Raw genomic sequence first — 25,770 nt, 5'->3', positions numbered from 1 at the left:
TGTTACTAACCACAGATTTTGAAAAACTTAACTTCTTCTAACCACAGTCTTAATAACATGCAAACAGCTTGTTATTTGCAAAGGAAAAGATGCTCAGTATTTTCAAGAATAAATGAGTTACATGTAATGCAGAACAAAATGAATAAATCTCAAAGTAAGTTGAAGGAAAGGAGCAAGGCTAAAGCACAGTATATTTTTCACAATCTCACTTACGTAATATTCTAAAAAAGTAAACAATCTTTAGTGTCAGAAAGCAGATCAGTGATTACTTATAATTGCTGTCTCCTCTTTCTGAATTACTAAACCACTGCCTGAGTTTACTTGTACTAAGGCCCCAGTGTGCCAGGCCCAATACCAAGTACTTTACATAAATGTTCTTCCTTAACACAAAATGCAGCATCTGGAAAAGAGGACTTCAAGTAATTGCAGCATGAAAAGGATAGTGAATGCGCTCTACAAAAAAGAAGGGGTAATCAAAGCACTTTGGGAGGCCGAAGGCAGGTGTATCACGAGGTCAAGACATAAGAGACCATCCTGGTCAACATGGTGAAACCCCGTCTCTACTAAAAATACAAAAATTAGCTGGGCACGGTGGTGCGCCCCTGTAGTCCTAGCTACTGGAGAAGCTGAGGCAGGACAATCACTTGAAGTTGGGAGGTGGAGGCTGCAGTGAGCCAAGACTACGCCACTGCACGCTAGCCTGAGCAAAAAAGCAAGACCCCGCCTCAAAAAAAAAAAAGGGAGGATGAAAGGGAATAAAGGCAAAACATAGGAAATTTTATATTTTAACATTTTGCTAACATTCACAACAGCAAAAAATTTCACAGTTTAGTCCACAAGTACCCTCTTCTCTATGCAAATTTTCTTAAAACACATATCCACATATCTAAAATGTCTAATTCTCCACCAAACAGTACTAGACCTGAAAACAGGTAAGTGTAACCATATTATACTAAGTCACTTTTTTCAGTCAACAAAAACTGACCCCAAATAAACGTATATATTGTATTTAGCAGGAACTTCAAAGTAGCTATTACAAATATATTTAAAGAATTAAACAGTGGGCAAATACAGGAGACTGAGGTTGCAGTGAGCTGTGATCATGCCACTGCAATCTACCCTGGGTGACACAGCAAGAGTCGAAAAAAAAAAAAAGAAAAAGAGGGCAAAGGACAAGAACAGATCAAAAGAAGACACATAATAGTCAAAAAGCACATTTAAAAACTGTTCAACATCACTAATCATCAAAGAAATGCAAATCAAAACCACAATGAGATATCATCTTACACTAGACAGAATGTCTATCATTAAAAAGATGAAAAAACAAAAGAGATACTGGCAGGGATACAGACAAAATGAATCTTTACACACTTTCATAGAGTATTAGCACACTCTATGAAAAACCATACGGAGATTTCTCAAACTACTAAACACAAAACTACCATTCAATCCAACAATCCCATTACATAGTATATACCCAAAGAATAAGAAATCATTATATCAAAATGATAACTGCATTTGTATGTTTGGTGTAGCTCTCTTTACAATAGCAAAGATAGGAAATTACTCCAATGTCCACCAATGGATGACTGTATAAGGAAAAAGCGGCATATATAAAATTAAATACTATTCGGCAATTAAAAGAATGAAAATATGTCTTATGCAACAACAAGATGGAACTGAAGGTGAATATCTTAAGTGAAACAACTCAGAAACTGAAAATCAACACTAAATATTTACTACATCAATATAAATGATCAAATCCAAAAAAAGAAAACACTGAACAAAAACAGAGCTTCAGAAACCTTTTGAGATCATGTTGAGCGTTACAATCTTAATATAACTGGAGTCCGAGAGAAAAAATGGGAGAATAAAATAACTATCATCCAGGCTGGACACAGTGGCTCACACTCGTAACCCCAGCACTTTGGGAGGCTGAGGTGGGTGAATCACAAGGTCAGAAGTTCAAGACCAGCCCAGCCAAAATGGTGAAACCCTGTCTCAACTAAAAACACAAAAAATTACCTGGGCATAGTGGTGGGCGGCTGTTATCCCAGCTACTTGGGAGGCTGAGTAAAGAGAATTGCTTGAACCTGGGAGGTGGAGATTGCAGCGGGCAGACATCACGCCACTGCACTACAACCCAGGCAACAGTGCGAGACTCCATCTCAGGAAAAACAAAAAACAAAAAACAAAAAACCAAAAAAAAAGAACTATCATAAAAAATTCTGTATTTCATTATACTATACTTTTATTAAAAAGTAGAATCATATTCCCAGATAAACAAAGGTAAAGAACTAACTGATGACAGACATACCTTACCACAAAGTAGTATTGTTTCACACAGGAAAAAAATTAAAATAGCAGGTAGTAATGTGAATTCCCAAGGCAATAACATGGTTGTGGGATGAGCAAGGAGTGCTGGGCCAACTACTAAGTTTGTACATAAGGAATACACCCCTTGATAACTGCTAATCTGTTTTTGTATCTCTCTGGATTTACAATTTGGGAGAAAGTAAGACTTGCTACAAAAACAAACGAGGGATTTCATTACCACTACACTTACCTTGTAAGAAATGCTAAAGGTAGTCCCACAAGTTAAAGAAAAATGATGTTAACTAGCACACAAAACCATTTGAAAATACAAAATGAAGGTAACATAAAGACAAATATAGTAACCTATAATATTGTAATGCAGATGAAAAAATAATGAATAAATCTGGCATCAAATTTTTTAAAGCATAAAAAAAATTCTAAAAATATATGTTAATGGATCCCTGAAGGACAGATATAAAGAGCAGTTTTTATATGCAAATGAAATTTAGTTCTAACAACTGACAAAAGATGATTGTTGGCCGGGTGTGGTGGCTCACACCTGTAATCCCAAAGCTTTAGGAGGCCAAGGCAGGCGGATTACCTGAGATCAGGAGTTCCAGACCAGCCTGGCCAACATGGCGAAAGCCTGTCTCTACTAAAAAATACAAAAATAGCCGGGTGTGGTGGCAGATACGTGAAATCTCAGCTACTCGGAGGCTGAGGCAGCTTGAACCTGGGAGGCGGAGGTTGCAGTGGGCTGACGTAGCACCACTGAACTTCAGCATGGACAACAGAGGGAAATTGCATCTCAAAAAGAGAAAAACAAAAACAAAAAAAAACAAAGATAGTTATAACTTCATGAAGCTTTATGTTACTGCCATGGTAACTACCAAGAAAACATATAGGACATATGTACAAAGTGAAATGAAGAGAATTAAAACTTGTCACCACAAAAAAATCCAATGAAACACAAAGGAAGGCAGAAAGAGAGGAAAAGAGAAATAAAAAGGCCACAACATAGAAAACAAACAACAATGAAAGAAAATGGAACTAGTAAGTCCTTTCTTGTCAATAATTACTTTAAATAGAAACAGATAATGCACCAGTCATAATACATAGAGGGAATAACTGGATTTAAAAAAACAACTATAAATTGTCCAAAAGACACTCACTTTAGACCTAAGGACACACACAGGCTAAAAGTGTGAAAATGGGAAAAGATACTGTATTCTATTCTCTGAAGAGGGCAAGAGTGGCCATCCTGGGACTATAGGTACAGGTCACCATGTCTAGCTAATTTCTTAGTTTTTGTAGAGATGGAGTTTTGCCATGTTGCCCCGATTAGTCTTGAACTTCCGGACTCAATTGATCTATCAGCCTCTACCTCCCAAAGGGATGGAATTACAGGCAAGAGTCACCATGCTAGGACAAGTAAAGATTACAATAAAATGTGATCAGGGAGTAAAAGAACAGGAAAGTAAATTACTTCAAACATCTGCTAAAAGCTAAAGTCTGATTTTAAATCTGAATTCTGAATAAAATTACAAGATGCACTGCTGCGGTATGAATCAAATAATCTCCAAGTAACAACTCTGTCCTATTAAGAAACAGCATGCAAACTTTTATTTTCATAAGCTAACCTTTACTGTGAACTTTTAAAGCCCTTCACACATTTATTCTACACTGATGTTCCAGTGTTAGTCATCCTACCACTTAAAGGACTATTTGTTCAATCTAAACTGAGAGGTCTTACTTCAATATGACCTTCATAAAAGTTTTCCATTCATGGGACTCTCAAATTTGTTTTGCTCTGAGTTGTGGTAGCAATTTACAAGCCAATCATGTGAAGATTCAAAGCAAGTTCCTAAAATATGCCAGTCATTTTATGCCAGTCATTGACTAATTTATAAAATATGTATGTTTAGGTCTTAATCTGTCAAATGAAACAATCTTACATTCTTTAAAATACAAATTAGCTCTCTAGATAGCCATTAAGAAAAAATGGGACCGTTCATTAGCATCACAGTAAGTTGCAATGCAAAATCAACCTTCAAAACTAAAAATTAATCTATGTCAGAACAAATATATCATACTATGGTTGGAAAGCACTAAAATTTAATTCTGGCTTACAGCATTATGCCTATAAATAAATTTTGCAACTGAGTCACAGAAATTCATGTCAGGCAAAACAATCTTATTTGGCGTAATAATACCAAATGTTCCCTAGTTAGCTCAATTTGACTCTTTTAAAAGCTAGCTATTTAGTAATAAAAGCAAGCCAGGTGCAGTGACTCACGCCTGTAATCCCAGCACTTTGGGAGGCAGAGAAGAGCAGATCGCCTGAGGTCAGGAGTTCCAGACCAGCCTAGCCAACATGATGAAACCCTGTCTCTATTAAAAATACAAAAAATTAGCCAGGTATGGTAGTGGGCACCTGTATTCCCAGCTATTTGGGAGGCTGACACAGGAGAATTGCTTGAACCCAGAAGACATAGGTTGCAGTGAGGTGAGACTTCACCATTCCACTCCAGCCGGGGCAACAAGAGTGAAACTCCATTTCGGGGGAAAAGAAAAGTAAAGTAAACCAATCCCAGAAAAGTGCCTAGTTATTCTCATGTAGTTTGGAACTGTGCCTAGATATCAAAATATGTTCTATAATTGCCTCAGATAGGTATGTCTGATGTTGTACCAAAATTTTATATTAGCATTCTTACAAGGCCTACTTAATACTTTGTCCAGTAATATATAAACAGTAACAACCATAACTGTTTAGAAGACAACTTCCAAACTATAAAATACTTTTACCTCATACCCCAAATTAAAGACTTAATTCTAAATAACAAAATGTGACATTCTTTCTATAGTTGTTTTTAAACTCAAAACACTATTTTTAGAACTGGAAATGAATATATGTTACAAGTTAGCAAGCAAAACACATATAATGCAAGATCTTAAATATCACTATTCAAATATTACAGTGTGAAAAACCACTCAAAGCATTTTAATAGGTGTTTTTCCTGTTACTGTCTCTAGCATTATATTGAAGGCATACTGTAATAGTAACATTCTATTTGACAGAGTGAAACTGTATCATAATACAAACAAAATCAATCTAAAAGGCTTTCCAACATGAAATAAAAGTTACTACTGCTAAAATCTGTTTTTCACTTAATTGAACTGTATATTATTTAAATATATTAAGCTTCCACCAAAGACGTTTTTGCTGAAAAGTATTTACACTAATTCAGATGACAAATTTATAAAAATTCCTAAATTACAGAATTTTAAGGGAATACATTGTTACAACCATCCTAACGGTTTGATATACGGGTTTATGTATAAGGTTAAAAAAAAAATCAGAGAAACTAGTCACTGGGATAGGGCATCCTCAATGTCGAGAAAAGTTGACAGGAAAAAAAAAAAAAGATATTTATAACAATACTTTAAACCGTTAGAAGCTTGTAAAACAATACTGACATTTGTAAAATCTATAAATAAAACTTTTATAGAAAACATAAATATGAATAAAAACTGAAATAACAGTGATACAGATCATTCTAAGAATTTTTTAAAGAAACAGTGATGACAGGCAAAGCTCTGTGAGAAAGGGAAAAAAAATTTTATTATACATACTACAGAATAATTTGTATTGGAGAACAGGTGCTATGGTTTGAATATGTCTCCAAAGTTCATGCGTTGAAAACATAATCCTCAATGAAATGGTGTTGTGAAGTGGGACCTTTAAGATCTGACAACATCATGAGCAGGTTGCTCTCAAGGATGGGTTAATGTCATCATAGTGAGGATAAGTCCATTACAGAATCAAGTTAAGCATCCCTCACCCTCATCCCTTGCACTGTCATACACTTTCTTGCCCTTCCACCTTCTCCAAAGAATGATGCAGCACTAAAGCCCTCCTGAAACGCAGCCCCTTGATCCTGGACTTCCCAGTCTTCAGAATCCTGAGCCAAATGAAGTGAAATTGAGTTAGTGTTTTTTTTATTTCAAAAAAGTCACTGCAGTTTAACATAGGGCATTACTCAGTGTTTTGTGAAGCTACAGTTCTCCCCAAACATAATGAAACCACTTTCTCAAATTTAAAATGTTACTGTAATTAAAGTTGGAAAGGATAAACATGTTAAAAAAATTCCTTAAAATTTAAACCCCATATTATCTATCTGAAAAGTTCATTCCAAACTTAACTTTAAAATTAACCACAACCCACTAAGAATTCATCCAAACTCCAGCATATGAAGATTTAAAGTTCTCAGCCAGTATTTTCCCACATTATCGCAGAAAACATCAAATTACTTTCATTTCATTGTAACTATTTTAAACACTAAGGCAGATCAAGAGTCACTGTTGCTTAAATCATATCATTGATACTATAACACGTTTTTCATAAAACGATTTTCACTTGCATAAATAATCAAAGTTTAACTTATGTTTCATTTATCAGTCAAATGAAGTGGATTTACTAACATATATATACACATTATACACATATATATATATTACATTTTAGTTTTCTGGTCATTATTTGTCTCCAAAACAAACATGCAAAAGAGATTACAGGTAAAAGAACTTAGTATCTGTACTGAATTAAACTACAAAAGTAAAACGTTTTGGCAAGTAAAATGTTCATCTTGAGAAAAAAATTAGTATTTCCTTCTCAAATGCAATAACAAACCGAAATTCCTAACTACTGCTTTTAGCATCTAAAAGATGGCGCGATTGTTGTACCGTCTTATTTCATGGGACCAACTGACAACATACAAATACTTTAACAAGATTTTGGTAAGAGGATAAAAAAAGATACACAGAGGAATATTCCAGGGTCTTTATGCAACAATCACATGGGAGTAACCAAACGTGCTGCAATTAATAAGCACATGTAGGTTTAAGAATGCTGCTATCTATGTTGGGGATAACGCAAGAATTCTACTTTTAAATAATCGTAATTTTTATTAAGCAACGTGAAGCTACACCAGCGCTCCTTAAAGTCTACTCATTGCTAAGGTTTCCGGGTTAATACCTCCTCCCTCTCCCCAAGCTTTCCCCCTTATTGCTCCTCCCACTTTTTACCCGCCATCTTGGCTGATACGAGCAGCCATTAACTAAACGACAGTGCCAACTTTTCAGACAAACAACGAATTCTTCGTGCTGTGAGCCTGCCACCTAAGAAACAAGGCTCCTGAGTGGAAAAAGCACACACATTCATGAAATCACATTTGCAGCATTGTGAATCCTAAAAAAGTAAACAAATCACTGAACTTCAGGCTAAAAATACACGCATCAGTTTATAGGTTAACTACTGCAAACTCTTCACCGCTGTAACTCACTTGCTACTTACACTTAGGACATCAGGGATATTTAAAAAAAAATGTTTAAAATTAGACAGCAAGAGCCAAATGCCAAAAGGCGAGAGGAAGACGCAGGAAGTTATTAATTTTGAAAACTGTACACATTCACAATTTGTGACGCTGAAATTCAGGAACAAAAGGCCCTAAAGTCACAGGCATGTTTGTGTGGACCCGGTTTAGCCCGGTCCCAAAGCGCTCCGTTTTTTTTCTTCAGGGTAGAAAGGAGGCTAGAGCAAGCGGCGAAGTATTCCAGAGTACCGGGAGTGCAAAGGCAAGCAATACTTTTCCGACCCCTTGGCCATGGAGCAGCGCCAAAGTAATCCTGGCTGGGCGATAAGGGACGCCGGGCCTTATCGCCGAGCAAAATGGGGACCAAAGACTCTGTCCGCGCCGGGTTGCTTTACCTTGCCTAGTAGGGTCTTCATCCTGGCGCCATCTTCATGAAGCCTCACGAATCCGAAGAGGCGGCTGTAGAGAGAGATATACAGAGGTTGTTAGTGGTCTGAGAAAGCCAGTGACCCGTCCCTTCCCGAGTCCGAGAACGACAGCGACAGCTTGGTGAGTGCCAAGCTGAGGATGACTCCGTCACCAACATGGGCAAGCTGTGTCCAGGCCTTCCCAGAGAGTACCTCCAGCCAACCAGGCGGGTGATGGAGGTGCGTACCTGTCCATGCCACCAAGCGCCTCCCTTTCCTCAACTGTCAGGCTAAGGGACTCCTCTTCGCTGTCGCGGCTCGCTTTTCCTGCCGCCATTTTCTTTGCCTCATCACCTAAGGCAACAGCTGCGGCACTGAGCGACACTCCGCAGGAATTCATGGAAATGCAACAAATTTCCAAGTCCACGTCGATACCCAACCTTAATCGAGTAATTGAAAAGACGCCTTCAATGGCTGCTTGACACTGTGACGCCAATTTTATCGCTTCCTCAGCGGCTGCAAGGAAAAAAACCTAAGGCAAAGCCGAAAGCAGCCGAAGCACGGGCAGCGGAACTCGGCTACCTGGATCACATCTCGGAAACTACAGGGAAGGCAGAAGCTTGTAGTGCTGGAGAGCACAGCAGAATTTCTTAAAATTACAAACTTTGCCAGCACCAGCACAAAGTTGTAATTGTGTCATGGGCGAACCCCACGCAGCCGCCACGACCTCCCCGCTTCCAACCAGTCAGTTGTAGCCAATCTAGGGGACTCATTCATCTCACGTGATCTTTGTTGACTTACGTCAGGCATGGCTCCACTGTACTCTCCGGCTGCTGGGACCCCGCCCTTCCAGTTCGCCAAGGACCTGGGAACGTGACAGAGGCTGATTCTGATTCTGACCGCCGGTTGGTTGATGGCCATGTCTATCGAGAAAAAGGTAGTCTCTGGGATGGAGTAACCTGTAGGTTGTGCTAGTTAAATGCATTAGGTTTAGAGAATGGAGTGCCGGTGCCGGGTCTTTTTGCAGTTGCGATACACTTGAAGCGGGAAGAGAGCGATGGGAAGGGCGGCGTCTGGGATCTCCGACAGGGCGCAAGTAGGAAAGAGTAAACACCATGGGCTTTAGGAGAATCCGGAATGAGGCTCCCACTGTCACAAGCCTTGCGAATGAGAGACCTTGCAGGGCTTGGCAGGGAAGCTGCGCAGGCCCTAAACCTTCACCCTCAGACGACTCAAGACTTTTGGACCCAAGGCCTTGTCACCTATAGGCTGGTTGTTTGCCCATTTCCTCTCCGCTGACCAAGTCTGAAGAGAAAGCGTAATACCTTATTACCTCAGTCGGTAAGCCAGGTTCTAGGGAATCAACGTCGCACCTGTATTTATTAATTCATGATATTATCTAAGCAACAAATGGTGACCCTCCCCCCCAAAAAACAGTTACTACACAAATCCAAAATGTTTATTTCTATTGCGATAATTCCGTGAGGTCTCAGTAAGACTAGGAGCTGCTGTGTACAGGAATTAAGAGAACAATAATTAAGACCTTCACACTTTTAAGATGCAGCAACTGATAGAAAAGAAAAAAAAAAACATTTTTTGAATCTCAATTGTAGCTAAAATTAGAAATAATAAGTTAAACAATTTATTTCTGAACCCCAAATATCATAGAGGTCTTAATTTGAAAAGTTTATTTTGCAAGACTTACTTCTCCATGATACATTTGCCCAAGGTGGTCGGGGCACAGCTTGCTTTTGTACCTTTTAGGGAGACATCATTGGTTCAGTCAGCTGAGTGACAACTCCAAGTGGGGGCTTCCAGGTTAGAAGTAGGTAAGAGACAGATCGGGTGCGGTGGCTCACGCCTGTAATCCCAGCACTTTGGGAGGCCAAGGCGGGCTGATGACCTAAGGTCGAGAGTTTCAGACCATCCTGACCAACATGGAAAACCCCGTGTCTAGTAAAAATACAAAATTAACTGGTCGTGGTGGCGCATGCCTGTAATCTCAGCTACTCAGGAGGCTGAGGCAGGAGAATCGCTGGAACCCAAGAGGCAGAGATTGGGGTGAGCCGAGATGGCACAATTGCATTCCAGCCTGGGCAACAAGAGCAAAACTCCGTCTCAAAAAAAAAAAAAAAAAAAAAAAAAAAGTAGATAAGAGACAAAAGATTGCATGCTTTTGAGTCCTCGATCAGCCTTCTACTGAATACAGAATTTAGTCTGGCTAGTGACTCTGTATTTTTACATACATAAATAATAAGGCAGAGAAAGCAATCAGATATTCAGTTGTCTCTTGTGCGCATCAGAAGAATAACTTTCTGTTGTGTCTGTCGTTTGTCCCCAAGGAATTTCCTTGTGGGCACGTTGTGAGGAACGTATGTAGCTTCTTATCTTTGTATCTATCTTATTTAGGAATAAAATGGGAGACAAGTTTAGTGACATAGCTCCCAGCTTGACTTTTCCCTTGCTTAGTGATTTTGGGGTCCCAAGATTAATTTTTCTTTCTCATATGATATGGCCTAAGTATATTGCGGAATTGTGTATATTTTTCTATGTAAAGAATCTATAAAAAGTCTCACATATGTTAAACACCTCTGTCAATTACTGTTTTCAAAAAGACAAATTGCATAATATTCCATAAAACAAATATTTTACTGCTTATCCGTCCAGTTATTAGGTATTATGAAAATGTTAATCATTAATGGGCATTAGGAGAAATGTTCCTTTATAAGTGAAGATATTATATCTTTTTTTAAGTAATAAATTTGCCTCCTCCAAAAATGGATATTATGTATTTAAACTTTGATATTTAAATGAGAGGACAATATAGAATTTCCTGACAATAAACTATAACATTAGTGAGAGTTTTGGGAATCCCAACTGATTTTACTCAGTAACACATGTTTTCATTGTTATTTTGAAACTAATTCTGATTCTATAAGTTAGAGTCTATCATGTTCTCTCCTCATTCCATTTCAGTTGAATCACTACACAGCTGAGAATATTTTCAGTAGCTGCACTATTGAAAATATTATATTAATTGTCATAAGTATATTATTAAGTATATTAATTGTCATAGTAGTGGTCATCGCACCAAGAACTTTTTGATGATATGCATACATTTGCAGAAGCACATTCAAATCATGTGGAATATGGCGTCTTCCAGGAATAAGGCCTACCTGTCTCACTTGAGGCAGGTAATTATTATAAAGTGATAAAGCACATAGAGGTGGGACAGAAATTGCAGTAAAGAAAGAATTTGAATTCTGGGTCTGTACAGGCTGTATCCTTGGAAAAGTTAGCTAATCTCTAACCCAACATTATATTTCAAACGAAATAGCTACCTCCATCCTCATACCTTCATATGCATTTGGCAGATTATAAATCAGACAGGATATAACCTTAAGGCCTTACATTATTTGTAATTTTTTGGATCTTACCTAGTTTATAAAATGTAACTACAAAATATACAAAAATGTATATACTGATAAAAGACTTATTATTTGTACCCTTTCTAGTTTATAATTTGTCACATGTATGTGAAATGGGTATAAAGCATCCAGATTTACGTTATTCCCTCAAGAGACTAATGACTTTATATTATTTTTTCCAAAAAAAAAAATAGTATAACAACACATGGAAGGTAGAGTGGTACAGCAAAAGAAGAAATACCAAAAATAAACATTAATTTTTGGAAAATTAGAGGATATAACTATTTAACCTGATATATGTGAATGCATGTAGCTTATTTTTTAAGTTTATTTATTTATTATACTTTAAGTTCTGGGATAGATGCACAGAACGTGCAGGTTTGTTACATAGGTATACATGTGCCATGGTAGTTTGCTGCACCAATCACCCCATCATCTAGGTTTTAAGCCCCTCATATATTAGGTATTTGTTCTAGTGTTCTCCTTTCCCTTGAGCCCCACCCCTGACAGGTCCGGGTGTGTGATGTTCCCCTCCCTGTGTCTGTGTGTTCTCACTCTTCAGTTCCCAATTATGAGTAAGAATATGAGGTGTTTGGTTTTCTGTTCCTGTGTTAGTTTGCTGAGAATCATGGCTTCCAGCTTCATTCATGTCCCTGCAAAGGACCTGAACTCAATTCTTTTTTCGTGGCTGCATAATATTCCATGGTTATATATGCCACATTTTCTTTATCCAGTCTATCATTGATGGGCATTTGGGTTGGTTCCAAGTCTTTGCTGTTGTAAATGGTGTCGCAGTACACATACATGTGTATGTGTCTTTATAGTAGAATAATTTATAATCCTTTGGGTATATACTCAGTAATGGGATTACTGGGTCAGATGGTATTTTTAGTTCTAGATCCCTGAGGAATTGCCACACTGTCTTCCACAATGGTTGAAATAATTTACACTTCTACCAACAGCATAAAAGCATTCCTGTTTCTCCACGTACTTGCAAGCATCTGTTGTTTCCTGACTTTTTAATGATCACCATTATAACTGGCATGAGATGGCATCTCATTGTGGTTTTGATATCCATTTCTCTAATGAACGTGAAGTTGAGATTTTTTTCATGTGTTTATTGCCCACATAAATGTCTTCTTTTGAGAAGTGTCTGTTCATATCCTGCACACACTTTTTGATGGGGCTGTTTGTTTTTTTCTTATAAATTTGTTGAAGTTCCTCATAGATTCTGGATATTAGCCCTCTGTCAGATGGATAGATTGCAATATTTTTCTCCCATTCTGTAGGTTGCCTGTCCAGTCTGATGATAGTTTCTTTTACAGTACAGAAGCTTTTTAGTTTAATTAGATCCGATTTGTCAATTTTGGCTTTTGTTGCCATTGCTTTTAGTCATGAAGTCTTTGCCCATGCCTATGTCCTGAATGGTATTGCCTAGGTTTTCTTCTAGGGTTTTTATGATTTTTAGGCCTTATGTTTAAGTATTTAATCCATTTTGAGTTATTTTTTGTATAAGGCATAAGGAAGGGGTCCAGCTTCAGTTTTCTGCATATGGCTAGCCAGTTTTCCCAGCACCATTAATAAATAGAAAATCCTTTTCCCGTCGTTTCTTTCTGTCAGGTTTGTCAAAGATCAGATGGTTGTAGATGTGTAGTGTTATTTCTGAGGCCTCTGATCTGTTCTATTGGTCTGTATATCTGTTTTGGTATCAGTACCATGCTGTGTTTGTACTGTAGCCTTGTAGTATAGTTTGAAGTCAGACAGCATGATGCTTCCAGCTTTGTTCTTTTTGCTTAGGATTGTCTTGGGTATGTGGTCTCTTTTTTGGTTCCATATGAAATTTGAAGTAGTTTTTTCTAGTTCTGTGAAGAAAGTCAGTGGTAGCTTCATGGGAATAGCATTGACTCTATAAACTACTTTGAGCATTATGGTTATTTTCATGATATTGGTTCTTTCTATCCATTAGAATGGAATGTTTTCCCATTTGTTTGTGTTCTTTCTTATTTCCTTGAGCAGTGGTTTATAGTTCTCCTTGAAGAGGCCCTTAACGTCTCTGTAAGTTTATTGCTAGGTATTTTATTTTCTTTGTAGCAGCTGTGACAGGGAGTTCACACAGGATTTGGCTCTCTGTCTATTATTGGTATACAGAAGGCTTGTGATTTTTGCACATTGATTTTGTATCCTGATACTTTGCCAAAGTTGCTTATGAGCTTAAGCAGTTTCTGGACTGAGACAATGGAGTTTTTTAAATATACAATTATGTTATCTGCAAACAAAGACAATTTGACCTTCTGTCTTCCTATTTGAATACCCTTTATTTCTTTATCTTGCCTGATTTCCCCGGCCAGAACTTCCAATACTATGTTGAATAGGAGTGGTGAAAGAGGGCAATCTTGTCTTTGAGGGAATGCTTCCAGCTCTTTCCTATTCAGTATGATATTGGCTCTGGGTTTGAACAAAGACACAATATACCAGAATCTCTTGAACACAGCTAAAGCAATGTTTAGAGGGAAATTTATGGCACTAAATGCCCACATTAGAAAGTGGGAAAGATTAAAATTGACACCCTAATATCACATTTTAAAGAACTTGAGAAATAAGAGCAAACAAATTCAAAAGAAGGTAGAAGATAAGAAATAGATAAGAACAGAACTGAAGGAGATAGACACACACAAAAAACCGTTCAAAAAATCAGTGAATCCAGGACCTGTTTTGTTGAAAAGATTAACCAAATAGATAGACTGCTAGATAGACTAATAAAGAAGAAAATAGAGAAGAATCATGTAGACACAATAAAATAGGATAAGGGGATATCACCACTGTTCCCACAGAAATACGAACTACCATCAGAGAATACTATAAACACCTCTATGTGAATAAACTAGAAAACCTAGAAGAATTGGATAAATTCCTGGACAAATAAACCTCCCAAGACTAAACCAGGAAGAAGTTGAATCCCTGAATAGACCAGTAACAATGAGAAAAACTACATGATTATCTCAATAGACACCGAAAAGGCTTTTGATCAAATTCAACACTCCTTCATGCTAAAAACACTCAAAAAACTAGATATTGAGGGAATATGTTTCAAAATAATAAGAGCTGTTTATGACAAACCCAGAGCCAATATCATACTGAATAGGAAAGAGCTGGAAGCATTCCCTCAAAGACAAGATTGCCCTCTTTCACCACTCCTATTCAACATAGTATTGGAAGTTCTGGCCGGGGAAATCAGGCAAGATAAAGAAATAAAGGGTATTCAAATAGGAAGACAGAAGGTCAAATTGTCTTTGTTTGCAGATAACATAATTGTATATTTAAAAAACTCCATTGTCTCAGTCCAGAAACTGCTTAAGCTCATAAGCAACTTTGGCAAAGTATCAGGATACAAAATCAATGTGCAAAAATCACAAGCCTTCTGTATACCAATAATAGACAGAGAGCCAAATCCTGTGTGAACTCCCTGTCACAGCTGCTACAAAGAAAATAAAATACCTAGCAATAAACTTACAGAGACGTTAAGGGCCTCTTCAAGGAGAACTATAAACCACTGCTCAAGGAAATAAGAAAGAACACAAACAAATGGGAAAACATTCCATTCTAATGGATAGAAAGAACCAATATCATGAAAATAACCATAATGCTCAAAGTAGTTTATAGAGTCAATGCTATTCCCATGAAGCTACCACTGACTTTCTTCACAGAACTAGAAAAAACTACTTCAAATTTCATATGGAACCAAAAAAGAGACCACATACCCAAGACAATCCTAAGCAAAAAGAACAAAGCTGGAAGCATCATGCTGTCTGACTTCAAACTATACTACAAGGCTACAGTACAAACACAGCATGGTACTGATACCAAAACAGATATACAGACCAATAGAACAGATCAGAGGCCTCAGAAATAACACTACACATCTACAACCATCTGATCTTTGACAAACCTGACAGAAAGAAACGACGGGAAAAGGATTTTCTATTTATTAATGGTGCTGGGAAAACTGGCTAGCCATATGCAGAAAACTGAAGCTGGACCCCTTCCTTATGCCTTATACAAAAAATAACTCAAAATGGATTAAATACTTAAACATAAGGCCTAAAAATCATAAAAACCCTAGAAGAAAACCTAGGCAATACCATTCAGGACATAGGCATGGGCAAAGACTTCATGACTAAAACAGCAAAAGATATGGAAACCAAAACAAAAATTGACAAATCGGATCTAATTAAACTAAAAAGCTTCTGCAATACAAAAGAAAATATCATTAGAGTGAACAGGCAAACTATAGAATGGGAGAAAATTTTTGGAATCTATCCATCTGACTGAAGTCTAAATCCAGAATCTCCGAGGAACATAAAGAAATTTAGAATGGAAAGACCAAACAACCCCATCAAAAAGTGGACAAAGCATCTGAACAGACACTTCTCAAAAGAAGACATTTATGTCACCAAAAAAATATGAAAACAGTTTATCATCACTGGTCATTAGAGACATGCAAATCAAAACCACAGTGAAGTACCATCTCACGCCAGTTCAAATGGCAATTGTTAAAAGTCAGGAAATAGGTCAGGTGCGGTGGCTCATGCTTGTAATCCCAGCACTTTGGGAGGATGAGACTGGTGAATCATGAGGTCAAGAGATCAAGATCATCCTGGCCAACACGATGAAACCCCGTCTCTACTAAGAATATAAAAATTAGCTCGGCGTGGTGGCACATGCCTATAGTCCCAGCTGCTCTGGAGGCTGAGGCAGGAGAATCGCTTGAACCCAGGAGGTGGAGGTTGCGGTGAGCCATGATTGTGCCATTGCACTCTGGCCTGGCAACAGAGTGAGACTCTGTCTCAAAAAAAAAAAAAAAAAAAGAAAAAAGAAAAAAGGAAACAACAGATGCTGGAGAGGATGTGGAGAAATAGGAAAGCTTTTACACTGTTGATGGGAGGTAAATTAGTTCAGTCATTGTGGAACACAGTGTGGCAATTCTTCAGGGATCTAGAACTCGAAATACCATGTGACCCAGCAATTCCATTATTGGATGTATACCCAAAGGATTATAAATCATTCTGCTCTAAAGACATGTATGGTGGCAGTGTTCACAACAACAAAGACTTGGAACCAACCCAAATGCCCATCAGTGATAGACTGGATAAAAAAATATGGCACATATACACCATGGAATACTATGCAGCCATAAAAAAGATGAGTTTATGCTCTTAGCAGGGATGTGGATGAAGCTGGAAACCATCACTCTCAGCAAACTAACACAAGACCAGAAAATCAAACACTGCATGTTCTCACTCTGAAGTGGGAATTGAACTATGAGAACACATGGACACAGGGAGGAGAACATCAAACACAGAGCCTGTGAGTGGGTGGGACACAAGGGAAGGGATAGCATTAGGAAAAATACCTAAATGCATGTGCATGCAGGGCTTAAAACCTAGATGACGGATTGATGGGTGCAGCAAACCACCATGGTATATGCATACCTATGTAACCAGCCTGCATGTTGTGCACATGTGTCCCAAAACTTAAAGTAGAATAATAATAATAATAAAAAATGTTGTACATGTACACCATGGAATACTATGCAGTCATTAAAAAAGAATGAGATTTATTTCGGAACAAAGATGCGGCTGGAGGCCACTATTCTCAGCAAACTAATGCAGGGGCAGAAAACCAAATACTGCATGTTCTTTCCCACTTATGAGAAGGATTTAAATGATGAGAACTTATGAACAAAAAAGGGAACAACAGACACTGGGTTCTAATTGAGGGTGGACAGTGGGAGGATGGAAAGGAGCAGAAAAGATAACAGCTGGGTACTAGGCTTATTCGTGCATGATGAAATAATTTGTACAAGAAATCCTTGTGACATGAGTTTACCTATGTAACATTCACTTGTATCCTGGAGCCTAAAGTAAAAGTTAAAAAAAATGAACAAAGTAAATTAAGACATTTTAGTAATGGGATATTTTGTATGCAATGCCAAAAGAAATTAACAGTAAGAACCTGCAAACTCTCCAGGTGATTTTAACTATAAAAACAGTGGAGAACAATTGCTCTATGGCAGTATTTCCCAAACTTGCCCCCAAATAAGAACCATCTGACATGGTTGTTAAATGTATTTATTGCAGGCCTCTTCCTAGATTTAATAAGCCAATTTTCCAGAAAAAGAGCCTAAAAATGTAGATATTTAATAATTATCCAAAGAGATACTTTACATGAGGAAAGTTTAGGCAATGCTATTAATATTTTCTTTTCACCCTCTCCATGTTAAAAGCAATTAGCTGAAGTATAAACCACTAACAAAAGCATTATTCAGTTAAATTCAGCCAACAATATTTTTAGTGTACACCTTAAACATTACCCTTGAAAGTCACTTTTAATGTGTGATTTTGAACCTAGAAATCACTGAGAAACTTAAAATAATAAACGTAGAGTAGTTGGTTGCTATACAGATATTATTATTGGGTATTCTTCTCTCAGACTACTTAACTTTCATGTAGTTTTTAAGAAACACTTTATAAATTTGGGCTGGTTCCTGAAGTTCGCATAAGTCGGCTGGCCTGGTGTCATATCAGATCTATCTCAGAGGCCTGAGAAGAACTAGCTTTTCTTTATCGTGCCCAAGATAGAGGCATTTTAAGCCTCCCCAAAATCGTTTCTTAATGTATCTCAAGAAGGAAAATGTATTCAAGACAGATTTTAAGTGGATACCTTTGAGTGCAAACCAAAAAGTGGTTATAGAAATTATAATGAACAAGTAAAATTGACTAAAGGATGCATACTCAAATACCTACCCTTTCTCTTTTGGTAAAAAGGAGGAAGGCATAGTGAGTATTAAATTGTTTATATAGCTTTATTAAATTTCCTGTTTTTAGCACCATAGTCATTTTACTTATCACTGGTCAGAGAAACAGATTAGTAACTTTACTATGAGCCCTTTGAAGGGAGGCATTTTGTTCTAGTGTATTGAGTTGTATGTAGTTTTTAAATGTTGAGTATTTAGCATAATTCCTAGAGCATAATAAATGAGCAAAATTATTTTTTGAATTAGATACCAATATTGATTGCTTGCCTGAACCTCATTGTTAAAACATACAATATTAATACATGTAAAAGAATGTTTAAAAAATAATTTGTGCTCAATTAGGCTCACACTAAAAATAAACTGTAGTAATAATTTTAAAAATTCTGACAAAAAAGAAAATGATGTTTTCCTCTGAAGTTACAAAAATGAAAGGGTTGAAAAGAGAACCTTTATTTATAGCTTTCTATTATTAATTATTTAATTGTTTTAACCGTGTGCATGTACTAATTTTATTATAGAGAAATGAAAGTTTTTAAGGTCAGTTAAAATGAACATGATTAACGTTATTAAAATTATATAATCACACAATCAGAGATTCTGAAGGGATCTTTTCCCAACCTCATCTCAGAATATTCCCCAATTTTCCTTCAGTTTTATCTCCTAGTGATAGTTGTTAAAATGCCCACAATTCTCCATGTTTTTCATTGAGAGGTGAGATGAAAAAAATTCCTATTTTTAAATGTGAATTGACTAACTTGCTTTGATCAATGGGAGGTTAGCAAATGTGTGGCAAACCATGGCTTGAGAAATATTTGTGTTCACTTGGTTCACTTGTCACTTGTCTCATTTGTTGGGTAATAAAGGACAGGGGATGCACTTGCTGTCACGTATCAGTCAACCACCAGACATACAAGCCATCTAGTCAGTTACTGTCCATCTAAATTCCAAGTGACTGCAAACAAATGAGCACTTCTAGCTGAGGTCAGCTGAACTCAGACACAGCTATCAGTAATTATCATAGAATTGTGAACCAAATAATTGTCTTGTATAGTAACTAAGTTTGGAATGATTTGTTATCTCCAGCTTGTAACTAAAATACTGTTCAGTTATGGAGTTCTCTACACTAGTCAAAAGGATTCACACAGTTTGTGCAACAGTGTATGTACATATCAATTCTTATTTACATAAATTTTCTACATAAATTATGCTATTCATTATCACATTATAGCCAAAATGCCATCTGTCCTTTGAAATTGTCTTTTTCTCCATTCCCAGGTTGTTAACAGTTTTGTTTTGTTTTTTCTTCTAACCTTTATTTTCAGTTCAGGGTTACATGTGCAAGTTTGTTATATAGGTAAACTTGTAACAGGGAGGTTTGTTACACAGATAATTTCATTACCCAGGTACTAAGTCTAGTATCCAATAGTTAATCTTTTCTGTTTCTCGCTTCTCTCCCATTCTCCATCCTCAAGTAGGCCCCAGTGTCTGTTGTTTACTTCTTTATAAGTTCTCATCATTTAACTCATCTTTTTAAGTTTTGAGGGAGAACACACCATATTGGATTTTCTGTTCCTGCATCAGTTTGCTAGGAATAACGGCCTCCAGCTTTAAGGCATGTTCTTTGCATTTCCTTGCAAAAGACATGATCTCATTCTTTTTATGGCTGCATAGTATTCCATGGTGAACATGTACCATATTTTCTTTATTCAATCTGTCATTGATGGGCATTTAGTTTGATCTCATGTCTTTGTATTGTGAATAGTGCTACAGCGAACATATGCATGTATCTTTATGATAGAATGTTTATATTGCTTCAGGCACATACTCAGTAATGGAATTCCTGAGTCAAATGGTAGTTCTCTTTTTAGCTTTTTGAGGAATTTCCAGTACCTGAAGGAATCAACACTGAAGTCTGAGACAGCAAAGATGGCCTGCCCCTCCCTCTGGGAGCTCTGTCCCAGGGAGATTTGAAATCTCTGTTGGCTGGAAAATACCAGCAAAAGTGGCTGGAGACCCTATTTGGGAGGTCTTGCCCAGTGAGAGAAATGGGATTGGAGACCTGCTTAAAACAGCAGTGCTCTGGCCCTGTTTTTATAGACTAGCTGTGTTGTGCTGGAGGTTTACTTTAGCCCCCAGTCACCTTGAATTCTCCAAAGTCTGAAGGCTAGAATGGTTAGGTCACCCAAACTGTAAAGATGGCAGCCCACAATTCCCAGGGAGCTGTGTCCCAGGGAGGTGTGAAACCTTTCTTGGGGGCCAGGTGCAGTGGCTCATGCCTGTAATCCCAGCATTCTAGGAGGCTGAAGCAGTTACATTGCTTGAGATCAGGACTTTGAGACCAGCCTGGGCAACAAAATAAGATTCCATCTCTAGAAAAAATACAAAAATTAGCCAGGCATGGGGCATATACCTGTGGTCCCAGCTACTTGGGGAGGCTGAGCGGGGAGGATAGTTTGAGCCTGGGAGGTGGAGGGTGCAGTGAGCCAAGCACATCACTGCGTTCTAGCCTGGGCAACAGAGCCAGACGCTGTCTCAAAAAAAAAATAGGAAAGAAGGAAAAAACAAAAGAAACCTCTGTGAGCTGGAAAATACCAATGGTGGTGACTAGAGACACCTGCTGGGAGATAAGGAAGGAAAGAAGGAGGGGAGAAAGACAGAGGGGGAGGAAGAGAGAGGTGGTGGGAGGGAAAAGAAAGGAAACTTCTGTCAGCTGGAAAATACCAATGACAGTGCCTAGAGATGCCCACTGGGAGATTCCGTCTAGTGAAGAAAAATGGGATGCAGGATCCATGTGAATAAGCAGTCTGACGATGTCTCCATAGAGTTGCCAGCCTACACTGGGGAACTATTACTTGCCTCAGACTTATTGGAGCCCTAAGGCAACAGTGACTGAGGCTGTGAATACAGCAAAAATGGTGGCCCATTCCTCCCATGGAAAGCTCTGTATCAGGGAGATATAATGCTGCTGCCAGTGGTTGGCGGGGATTTTAAGCCAGTGGGTCTTATGCTGTTGAGGTGCCATGGAAGTAGGTCCTGCAGACTTTTGCTGATCAAGCCCTTGGATTCAGCCCCTTTTCTAGGGGTATATATGGACTCTAACTCCTGCTTTGCCAGAGTTGCATATGCTTTTGTTGGGAAGTCTACAAAGTCATGGTATGTAAGGATTTTGTGTCTCTCCATGTGTCTGAGTGGCTGCCCTGCCGAGACTCCACATGGTTCTGTGTGTCTGGCCCTGGTGGAGTGGGTTCATGAGAAGATCTCCTGACCTAACTGTTATGATTCATGGCAGAAGTGTGGGTTCTCAGTATTATTCACTTGTCGCTTCACTGGGCATGGGAGGTTTCCCTGGCTCTGTATCATTCCCAGCTGGGGGCCATCATCCTGCCTTGCTTTTTCTCCATTCTCTATAGGCTGAGTTGTTTCCTTATTATTCCCAATGCAAGTACCTGAATGTTTCACTTGAATAGTTTATTCCTCCTTGCTAAAAGCTTTTTGTATTAAGAATGTCAGTGGCTAATTTTAATTCCACTAAAATATTTTTTATGGTTGGACACAACAGAAACCAGTAAGACTGAAGTACCTTCATGGAAATATTTTATTCATTTTTCTTATCTGATACTATTACTTGAACCCATCTCTACTTCTTTTACTTTGATTCTTACATAACACTTTTAAATTGCTAATTTAATTTTTAAGTAATTTTTAATTCCATAATCACACAGTTGACTTTCTGAAGGTAAACTCTTGTTAAGAACTGAATTGTATCCCAAAGTTTAAATGTTGAAGTCCCAACCCATAACATGACTCTATTTGAAGGCAGAGAGACTTAAGAAGTAATTAGAGTTAAATGAAGTCATAGTTGAGTCCCTACTACAATATAATTTGGTGTCCTTCAAGAAAAAGAAAGGACAGCAGTTACCTATAGTCAAGAAGTAAAGACCAGATAAGGGCACAGAAAGATGAAACCATCTGCAGGTCAAGGAGAAAGGCCACAGTAGAAACAGAACCTGCTGGCACCTTGATCTCTAACTTTCATCCTCCAGATTTGTGAGTGGCTTATCTTCTAAGCCACTATGGAATTTTCTTATGACAGCTGTAAAAAACTAATACAACATTATTCCTTATCTGACTTTGAGGATCTTTTTAATAATGTCAATTAGCTGCTGATATAACTTCTTTTGAACTATATATCCAAATCTTTTCTCACATTTAAAGTAAATCTTTTATTGTTTATATTATTTCTTAATATAGTCTAGATACAAGAGTTCTTGATCAGATACATGATTTTATTATTTATTTATTTATTTTGAGATGGAGTCTCTGTTGCCCAGGCTGGAGTGCAGTGGTGCCATCTCGGTTCACTGCAAGCTCTGCTTCCTAGGTTCATACCATTCTGCTGCCTCAGCCTCCCAAGTAGCTAGGACTACAGGTGCCTACCACCACGCCCAGCTAATTTTTTGTGTGTGTGGTTTTTTTTTTTTTTTTTTAGTAGAGACAGGGTTTCACCATGTTAGCCAGGATGGTCTCCATCTCCTGACCTCATGATCCACCCACCTCAGCCTCCCAAAGTGCTGGTATTACAGACATGAGCCACCATGCCCGGCCATGATTTTTAAATATTTACTCTAAGTCTTGGCTACTGTTTTATTTTCTTAATAGTGGCTTTGAAGGGCAAACATTTTTAATTAAAAAATCTTTAAATTGTTTAATTTTTAAACAAAATTATATAATTTTAATTTTGACAAAGTGTAACGTATCAGTGTTTTTTGGAGTAGAATTTGGGGGTTATACCTTAGAACTCTTGAAAATCTTGAAAACTTTTTTCTATGTTTTTGCCTAAAGGTTTTAAAGATTTGTGACCCATTTTAAGGTGTGTGTGTGTGTTGTGAAGTGAAGGTCTAGATTTTGCATGTGGATATCCAATTTTCTAAGTAATATTTGTTAAAAAGACAGTCTGTTTACATTGATTTTCTTTGCACCATTTAAAAAAAGTGTCCTTAAATGAAACTCATTTGTGAAATTTCAATTTTATTCTATAGATCTACATATCTATTTATGTTACTTGGGGTTTAATCTAAGAAGCAGAAACAGGGAATTTGCTTAGACATTTATGATAGCTGGTTAAACAGTCACTGCAAGTCTTTTCAGTGTGGGAGTCTGAAATTTACAGGATGGTGGTCAGAAAGAGAAGATAATCAACTACTTGAACTTTGTAACTGTGAGTGGATACTCACAGTCATGAATTGATAACCCACAAAGGTGAACTTAAACTTGTATCTGTTCCTTTTGTCTCTGATGATACGGGAATGCTGTCAAATATAGGACCATTTGTCACAGGGCTAATCACACAAACACCTGGCTCAGGAATCAGAGAAAACTGAAGAAAGATACTGGAGGAGCAGGGACATTTTCAGTGCCAGATGCTGCTTAATGCCAACATTAATCAGCAGATAGCAATAGCGTGTAATCTACAAAATAGTCGATCCCTCTCACATCAGACTTCCAACTCTCAGTGGATTACTCCCTTGTAGTCTATGCTAACTGGAAAAAATACAAGAAAAAACTACTGGGATATGTTGTTAAATGTAGCCAGAGTGACACAGAATAGTCCACCCTATTTGTAAATTGGTATGCATGTAAAATATCTTTAACTTCCTCTCTTTAACTCCAAATAAATAAGGCATTATACCTTTTCCTGTTTCCACAAAAGAGTGCATAAGTCCTCTTTGGTATCTATCTTTTCCTTTGATTTGTTTAACTCAACTAAACTAACTTAACAAATAGAGAGATATAAAGTTAACTATTACTAGTATGTTATGCAAGATAATAAGGAGAGGAAAGATGCCATGGCAATGTCAGGAAACTACCCTGTATGTTATAAAAAGGGGAGGAACCCTCCATTCTAGGAATCTCTCTTTTTCTTTTTTTTTTTTTTTTTGAGACAGAGTTTCTCTTTTGTTGCCCAGGCTGGAGTGCAATGGTGCCTGATCTCAGCTCACAGCAACCTCCGCCTCACGGGTTCAAATGATTCTCCTACCTCAGCCTCCTGAGTAGCTGGGATTATAGGCATGTGCCACCACCCTGGCTAATTTTGTATTTTTAGTAGAGACAGGTCTTATTCACGTTGGTCAGGTTGGTCTTGAACTCCCAACCTCAGGTAATCTGCCTGCCTCGGCCTCCCAGAGTGCTGGGATTACAGGTGTAAGCCACTGCGCCTGGCCCAGTTCCAGGAATTACTCACCACTTTTCCAGAAAACTCATGAATAATCCACCTCTTGTTTAGCATATAATCAGGAAATAACTATAAGTATACTAAATCAGGCAGTCCATGCCACTGCTCTGCCTATGGAGTAGCCATTATTTTGTTCCCATATTTTCCTAGTAGACTTGCTTTCACTTAACTCTGTGCACTCGCCCTGAATTCTTTCTTACATGAGGTTCAAAAACCCTGTATTGGGGTCTAAATAAAGACCACTTTCTGGTAAAAGTTGTAAGGATTGTTGGTTTGCTTTTGGAGTTTTGAGTTTTGTTGGGGTGGGGTATGATGGAATCATGCTGTGTTGCCAAGGCTGACTTTGAACTACTGGACTCAAAATATCCTCCTAATTCAGCCTTCTGAGTAGCTGGGATTACAGATGTGAGCTACCATCCCTGCTTATTTGTAAGTTTTTATGTTGATCTTCATTAATATTATCCTCAATACAGAAAATTTGTGGAGAAGACTGGATAAATTATTATTTACTTTAGAGCAAATAACAACTGTATGCTTCTCTGAATAACAATTTGAGTTATATACTCTAATGCATTACTTTGGGGTAATTCTATGAGAGTCAGGCATAGATGCCAAGGAAAATCACTCTGGGTGCTTATATTTATATCATTCTCTTCCCTTCCTGAAAGAAGAGTGAAAGATATTGCTCTTTGTATAGAATTCTTACTTCATTTTTAACTTTTTTTGAATGTGGAGAGAGATCTTCACAGGAAATTTAAGCTCATTTTGTCAAGCTTTACAATACAAGTATGTGTCCATGGTTATGGATCTCATCTCTCTTTGGAATGTTACTTAACTTCTGAAGTTAGGTAAATGTTAATATATCTGGAATTATTTTAATTAAAAATCTTCACTTTTATTATTGATTTTTTTCCCAATAAGATTAAGGCTGATATTGCCCCATTTGACAGATAAAGAAGCTGAGACCCCAAAATGGTTAGGTGCCTTACCCAAGGTCTTATACTAATTAGATACCGTATGGCCACTTCTTCTTTGAATATGGTGTCATTTCCCTTAAAGTCAAACTAGAAGTGCCTAGTTCTGGGAAGAAGTTACTGGGATGATGGCTATTTGTCTAATCTCAGGTTACCCTTAAAAGACCCAAGAAATTGTTCCTACAAATACAACAATTTTCCTCACTCTAGGCATAGTTCAATCTGTG

At 37.7% G+C, this 25,770-nt stretch overlaps 1 protein-coding gene and 1 long non-coding RNA gene across 20 annotated transcripts in view; one reads left to right on the top strand and one right to left on the bottom strand.

Annotated features, from left to right (window-relative positions):
• UTY (ubiquitously transcribed tetratricopeptide repeat containing, Y-linked) overlaps positions 1-9,512 on the bottom strand; it is a 225,293-nt gene extending 215,781 nt beyond the window's left edge. For 10 of the 19 annotated variants that reach the window (XM_050777813.1, XM_050777819.1, XM_050777822.1 and 7 more), the window contains exons 1-2: positions 8,344-9,512; positions 8,084-8,147 (exon numbers count right to left, since the gene is read on the bottom strand). In XM_050777813.1, the coding sequence (XP_050633770.1) occupies positions 8,084-8,147; positions 8,344-8,495 (216 nt within the window). In that variant the 5' untranslated portion in view covers positions 8,496-9,512. The remainder of the gene's footprint in view (positions 1-8,083; positions 8,148-8,343) is intronic. The other 9 variants (XM_050777809.1, XM_050777811.1, XM_050777812.1 and 6 more) reach the window with 2 other exon arrangements.
• Positions 8,852-25,770, top strand: part of LOC126947197 (uncharacterized) — a 56,684-nt gene continuing 39,765 nt past the window's right edge. The window contains exon 1 of the long non-coding RNA XR_007722963.1: positions 8,852-9,032. This is a non-coding gene — a long non-coding RNA (uncharacterized LOC126947197). The remainder of the gene's footprint in view (positions 9,033-25,770) is intronic.

The sequence above is a fragment of the Macaca thibetana genome, chromosome Y, assembly GCF_024542745.1.
Source record: "Macaca thibetana thibetana isolate TM-01 chromosome Y, ASM2454274v1, whole genome shotgun sequence".
In the NCBI taxonomy this organism is placed as follows: Eukaryota; Metazoa; Chordata; class Mammalia; order Primates; family Cercopithecidae; genus Macaca; species Macaca thibetana.
This window is presented reverse-complemented; position numbering and strand designations above follow the sequence as displayed.